We start from the raw sequence: 6936 nt of genomic DNA, 5'->3' as shown, positions 1-6936 counted from the left end.
TGCAGTACGCATTACTTCCAAAAGGTTTATCATCTGAATCTAAATCTCCATGTCTATGTGTTTGCTTGAACAACACAATTAATCTACAGGGCATGACACAACTTCTGTTTCTAATAATTTCTGGGGAGATACAGTGTCGACTCTCCACCATACTTCTGTATGACCCTGAATGGCGTGCACTCTTTGGTTTAGACTTTGTCTCATTTACTCACTGGACAATGAAAAGTTTAATGGTCTTATGGTTTTTTAATTATGGCTTCAGAAAACAATTTCTCTGTATTGCACACCCAATACACACCCTGCCAATACTTCTACTCAAATATCAAGTTGATATTCCACTTTAAATTTTTCATTTTGATATCGTTTCTACTCATAAATTGTCTTCTTTGCCCAATAGCAATTTACTCATAGTATCCATCTTACACAATTCACACATTAAGTATTAAATGAACTATCTATTTGTCCAAAAAATACAGATATCTCCGCATTGTTCCTGCCAATACCCCAGACAATTTGTGTTCAAAATCAGGAGCAACTGCGTGTGAGCTCGCCGCTGTCTTCGAGTGATGGGCCAGGTCTGCTGTTGGGGGTAATTTGCGCCAGTCTGATGGCTTTGATGAACTACAGTGCGGCCGCAGCCATTAGTGTGAGAAGAGCCTGCATGTCTCAAAGGAAGAGCGTGGCATTCATGCTTTCGCGCGCTGCTACAAATCCTTCCTTCAGTGTGAGATGGAGCTTCTCTTCTGCAGGTAACCCTTTTTTGGCCTTCCCTTTCTGCTGCACCTATAGTGTTGTTTCTCCATATGTGTGCGTGTATGTGTGTGTGTGTGTGTGAGAGAGAGAGAGAGAGAGAGAGAGAGAGAGAGAGAGAGAGAGAGAGAGAGGACCAAACAAAGAATGTCCATGCTCTGTCTTGAGCTAATCAACGATTCCAATGTTGCTCTATGGTGAGATAATGAATGACTCGGTGCCTTTAAACTGAGGATATGAGGGTAGAGTCTATGAAGAAAGTATGTAATGGAGTGGTCCAGGTTGAGAAAAGTAAGCTCAAATGTGATCAAAGGCCAACAGTTAAGTAGGGTATGATCCTCAGACTCTTTAACTTGCAAGGGGTAGAGTGTGCATACACAAAGGGACTCTTCCCCAGTGGCCCAATGCCCTGTCACACATTGAAGGGAGTGGGAGCTAAGCCAGATCATTGTTGTACGGATTGCAGATAGGGCGATAGGCTCAGGCGTGTATGGGTAAGTATGGTTTCCTCTCTCACTGAAGAACATGCTTTTGTATTTGGGGGTAATGTGGGTGGTGTAATGTATAAAGCGCGAGCCTCTGGGTTTTTCCCATGCCGTGATACATTGTTGTTCTAGGAAAGCTTTGTTCATTGCAGTGTGTAGTGATGCATCTTGAAGCAATTGTGTTTCTTCCCCTCTTCCAAACCATTCCTTGATGTCTTACATCCATCTTGGGCTCAAAATTTGAGTCTTTTAAACTTTGTTATGTGTCTCCCATTCCATTCTAGGGAGGAAGGGAGAATGATAGAGAGAGTCGTGTACTGTTTTGTATGCGTGGACACAAAGGCCTCACACAATCGATGAAAAGGGGGGGTTGCACGGCTTGTGTGCTTACTTTGGGTGCAAGATACATGTTGGCAAGACATTTGGCATTGACTAAACTATCTGTTCTGGAATTATTTGCTAGGTGCTGCTAATGCCGCTCGTCTGAATTTGACAGACAGGAAACTTGAATCCTCTTCTCAATGTGGGGTTAAAGCTTCTACAAGGTGAGTTGCTTGTTTTCAAATTACTGAGTCCTTGGGTCTCTGTTCTGTATCCAATCTGCTTTTGCAAGTAATAAGCACTTCAGAGGGCAGGTTCAGGGTCAGCCACAAACTTCAGGAGTTGATTGGATGGAAGGCTTGGAAAATATTCAGCTTATCAACACGGCGGTTGGAATGGAGCATTACCTTTCTAATGAAGTCATTGTCCTGACAGGTTTCTTACTTCCTCACAATTCATTATCCTGTTTTTCATCTTTTTCCTGAAGTGATGTATGATGAAATTTCCTCTTGATGAGGATTGAGGGTTTCAAATGTCTTGAGACTTCCTTCTGTTCACATATTCATCTTCACTTATCTTTAATTTGATTCTGTTCATATAGGTTCTTAAATGGCTATGCGCTAAAGCTTTGGTAAGGTTAAATTTTCTGTGAGCACATCTTTCTTCTGCCCGTTTAAGATATTTTCCTCACTAATTTACAGAGAAATGCATAAATATAGAAGAATATGCAGTGTTCTAGCACATGAAATAAGTCACTTATTTGAAAATTCAATGTAAGAAAGGAGGGCGATGAACTCAGTGCTTTCTAGAACCTATTGGCTACCTGAAGTCTCCTGGTGGCTTAAACTTGTTAGTATTAATTCTTTACTTTAACACCATGCATATCACAAGTTATACTACAGAGTTTGACGGCTGGTTAAAGTAGCCTACTAGCTCATGGTTTGAGAATTTAATTATCTCTGCTTAATTGTGGAAAAACTCATCAAAAGGAATAGAAACAATTTGGGAGATTTTCTTTTCTATTTTCTTTTTACATGAGAGTTTATTAACACTTGAATGATAGGCAAGTTTAAGTTTGAAAGGTTTAATCCTTTTTTCTGTAACACATAATGCAAACTTCACCTTAGTTTAGGTTACTCATGTCAGGGCTGATCTTACATTTCTCTGCACATACATCCAACAGGTCAGTAAAGATCAGTTGTTTTGGTAATTGTGCTTTTAATTGTAGCTTATTAGCCAATTGTTGTTTTTGCTTCGATTGTGAAGCGGTTTAATTTGTGTAGTTAAGGCTTTAAGATTTGTAGTTGACTTGTTTTTTTGTGCAGTGAAGTTTTTTGCTTTACTCAATGCAGTGATTGCCTGGTTTCATAATGCCTAAGTTTTCCCTGCAATTTTAAAGCCATGACAGGAACTTAGGGTCTTAAGAGTGTATGCTTTGTGAGTGTGTGAGACCAGAGGACAAATTGATAACTAGTTTTTTATCCGTTATTGGACATTGATGTCATTGGGCATGTTGTAGTATTTAGTGACTAGTCAGCTGTGATGGAGGTGGTCATATTGTCTTTTTGTATGACTACCATGAATGTATAGCATAGATGTCAGATGTCCATGCTCAAATATTCCAGAATCTTGTTCATATGCTCTGCTTGTTGAGTATAACACTTGTCGAAGTAAGACTATTCTGAAATGATTGGGAAAATATACTCACTGCATCTTATGCATCCATACCTTTGTTGCTTTTGACATCAAGATTTATCATGGACAGGCAAGGCGTTGATCTGGGGAATAGAAAGTGAATGGATTTTTAAATGGGCTATGGATGGCTGTTTTCATGAACAGTTTAAGAATGAAGAGTTTGTCCAGGAGTGGGGGTATGATGGCAGCCTGACTTGGCATGCTGATGCAGCTGGTAGAGTTTCAAGACTTGAATTCGACGAGGGTGAGGTTAGTAAAAATGTGGACTCCTCAACTTTATTTTGAACTACCTAAAGTGTTTTTGTGTGTCTTGATATCCACGTACGTGCAGGTATGTGTGCTTTCTGCATGGGTTCGAACTGGTTTCTGGGTTACTGATGAAGCCCAAAAGCATCTGGATATCCAGCAAGAGCGGGCTGGTTCAACTGCAGTGCTTTACTCGCCTGATAAAGAACTACTTTTTTCTGTCAAGCTAAAAAGCAAACAGGCATGCCAGTTTAGACCTGCATAAATTCACCACTTAATGCAAATTTTAACTTCTAATGACCTTTCTGCAGTTGTAAGGTGTATGTTAAAACTTTATTCTTTCTTGATGCAGGTGGTGGCTTTTGTTGTTGTTGATAGAAATACTTGGTTGCCTATGCGGATGTCCTTTCAAAAGTTTTGCTTCAGAGATCGATGGAAATTTTCAAATTGGCAAACTGTGCTGGTAAGAAATTTTGTAAGATTGTGTAGATGATGAACTTCATTCGTGACTTACTTTTCGAGTTTTCATTTCAATGGTGTCCTGTGAATTGTGCAGGCAGACAGGCAAAGCAGACTTCCTATCTTTAGTTCGAAAGCATCTTCATCAGTTGGACAAGAAAACTACAAAGTTGTCAAGGTTCTAGCTAAGGCTTTGGAAGGTGAGGAAAGGACACCTTTTTTTGGCTATCCTGGATCATTGCTCGTGCCACGCTATCATCAGCACCATCCACAAATTCGTTTTGACAGCAGCCACCCAGCCTCTGTTCAGGCATGGCTCTTATATACACAGCTGTTTGTTGCTTTAGGAGGTTGTATGTTAACATGCCGATTTTGCGCAGATGAGATATGCAAAGAGCGGCCATTATATGGTTCGTCCAATTGTTGATGGAAAAGAAGCAGGGTAAGTTGATGCGTTTTTTAGGAAATCTTGTGCGAGGCCTAAAAGCTTAACCCATGTTTTCCTAATCAATACCTAGCAGGCATTATATACTGGATACTGGAACAGGTTGTCTTGCAATAAACAGGAAAAAGGTAATGAGTAATTTTTCTGGTCCTTGCAATACACATCCATTCATGCACTTTTTGGTTGAAGGTGTGTGTCGCATCTAGAATATCTGTTTTTTCAACATGGTGATTAAGGTTTAACTTTTTGAAAATTATGATTGCTGAACGGTTTGTAGGAGACTCTTATGTGCATAATGTTGGCACATACCTTTTCATTGTTGCATTGGAGATTGTATGCTTAAGGGCAATGCCTTCTCCTTGCACATAATGTCAATTTAAGAACTCTATGGGGGCAGTCTCGGGGCTTGTCATCGGTTCTGGAGACATACTGCAAATATAGGTCTGAAAAAAGACTAAATAATGGAGATTCGAGACATGCAGGGCTGACAAGACCATTGTCCCTTCCCTGTAGGTTAGGTGAGAAGTAAGAGCTAATGTATATGTTACTTGTGCGGCATATTTCATGCCATATAAGTGCAATGTAGTTGAAGATTGCATAAGATATGCTTTTGAATTAGGCGTTAAGTTTCATTGCTGCACTCAGGTTTCCCCTTTGGAGCAAAATATGTGTAGAGTGCTTTTTGTTTCTCATTTGAATGAAGAATACGAAGTTTTTAATTTCTTTGTTTTGTGGCATAAATTGCTTTTGGTGGTATCTTGTCTCATTTGTTTGAAGCAATTTTGTCTCTGGGTGCTTGCTTCTTCCCATAGTCATTTATTTTCCCTTATATTTTTTCTCAAGCTGACATTGAAGAGGAGATGTGGCAATTTTTTGGAATTGCATCTAATGAAATCTGACTTTTTTAAGTTAGCTCATGTGCAGGCGATAGAGCTGGGCATGCATGGCTTTGGGGAGGTGTATGCCACAAGCATTTCTGGAGGTGGGGTGGTATGTATGCCTTTTGTGTTTTATCTGAGTTAAGGTACTCCGTTGCCCTCCAATTTTATACCCAGTAATAAGTTTTTTGCTATCCAGATGAAGACACAGTTCTTTCGTGGAAAGAGCTTTGAGATCGGTCCTCTCAAAATACTCAATCCCATGTTTATGGAGGTGAAGGACAGCTGAAGTTTGAGATGGAGCTTTTTTTCTTCAGATGAAAGGCATGAAATGACTTTTGTTTGCACAATCCAGGTGAATATAGATAAACTTCTCAAAGATGTGGATGGGCTATGTGGATTCGATTTGTTCCATGGCTGTATTGTTGAGATGTCCCCCAAACTCCGAACCTTATCGCTTTATGATCCTGCTGAATACAAAACTGATTCGAAAATGAAGAAGTTCCAGTGGCAGGTTTGTCTGTTTTATCTTTTTTTTTTGTGGTGCTGGTGTTGTATTGTATTTGTGTACATGAACATGGCTAATGGTTGTGCAGAGAATGTTTCTTTTTGACAACGTACCACACGTTCTAGCTAAGGTCAATGGGAAAGAAGTCATTCTTATGGTGGATACTGGAGCAGCTGGGGCTAGTTTGATGTTTCCAAGTAATCTTGTCGAAGGTTTTGATGATCCTGAAGTGGACACTCCTGCCATGTTCAGGGGCAGGCGGATGGTTGTTTCTCAGGTATTGTGGCGCTAACCTTCACTTTGGCTCTAGTTGTGAGGGCAACTCAAAGCAAAAGGTGGGCCATTTGCTAAGTATTTTTTCCTTGTCTCATGCAGGCTGATTATGGTAATGTAGGAAAGTTTGAGATCGGTGGCTATACATTTTCTGATGTAGTAGGCCTAGTACCGAACAAAAGTGCTCAGAAGATGGGCATGTCTGGTTACTGTGCTGGTATTTTTTGTACTGAAATGCTGGTCAATTTCACCATTGTGTTCGATTACGCTGGGAGGCGAATTGCCTTCATTGATCAAAGACCAAAGAGAACTAATGCCAGGTCCTGATTTACTAAAGGAGTCATTATTAATATCTGCTGTGTATCATATGAATTGTTTTGTTTTCACATACACGGTTGGCTTTTCTTGGATATAAGAAGGCCCTGACACATCACCCTTCAAAGACGTTCTTTGTGCCAAAACACTGAAATTTTCATGTATATCATAACAGGTACTGAGAGGTCAAGTGTTACTAAGGTACTTCTGTTCTTAGATAGCGTCGAGCATAACCCTTGCTTTGACTCATATTCATCAATGGTCAAAGTATCTATGTGGGCCTGCTTTACATGCTTTGAAGGTGTAGCATACCTTTTTGAGCTTTCTCCTCCTTAGAGCTGAGGGGTCTTGGTTCCTTGGATGTTGAATTGCCGGTATCTGGTCTCCTGATAGTTTGCCATGCTAAAAGCATTCTTTCAATGACGTAGGGTTTGATTTGAATCAATATTAATCAAATTCTGTGTATATTTGAGAATGCGCGGAGCCCTTTCTAGATGAGGTTATGGAAGACCTTGGGTTATATCATCCAAACTGCAGCGCTTCTTATATTCTTTTGTTGGG

At 40.1% G+C, this 6936-nt stretch overlaps 1 protein-coding gene across 5 annotated transcripts; it reads left to right on the top strand.

Moving 5' to 3' along the window:
- Nucleotides 1–496: 496 nt before the first annotated feature.
- On the top strand, nt 497–6588 carry LOC147418596 (uncharacterized). Of its 5 annotated transcripts, none has more exons than XM_086506921.1 (14): nt 497–749; nt 1732–1780; nt 1864–1991; nt 3322–3500; nt 3583–3738; nt 3850–3960; nt 4054–4266; nt 4337–4398; nt 4475–4529; nt 5326–5391; nt 5479–5553; nt 5635–5793; nt 5876–6064; nt 6163–6588. In XM_086506921.1, the coding sequence occupies exons 1-14, from the start codon at nt 608–610 to the stop codon at nt 6385–6387; spliced, it is 1809 nt and encodes a 602-aa protein (XP_086363047.1). In that variant the 5' UTR covers nt 497–607; the 3' UTR covers nt 6388–6588. The 5 variants fall into 5 exon arrangements, with proteins under 5 accessions (XP_086363047.1, XP_086363045.1, XP_086363046.1 ...); XM_086506919.1 differs by having other exon boundaries at nt 498–749; nt 1699–1780; XM_086506920.1 differs by having other exon boundaries at nt 499–749; nt 1699–1780; nt 4478–4529.
- Nucleotides 6589–6936: the final 348 nt, after the last annotated feature.

The sequence above is a fragment of the Adiantum capillus-veneris genome, chromosome 30 (genome assembly GCF_014529385.1).
Source record: "Adiantum capillus-veneris isolate H3 chromosome 30, ASM1452938v2, whole genome shotgun sequence".
Classification (NCBI taxonomy): domain Eukaryota; kingdom Viridiplantae; phylum Streptophyta; class Polypodiopsida; order Polypodiales; family Pteridaceae; genus Adiantum; species Adiantum capillus-veneris.
Note: the sequence above shows the minus strand (reverse complement) of the source record. Positions and strands in the feature narration are given on the sequence as shown.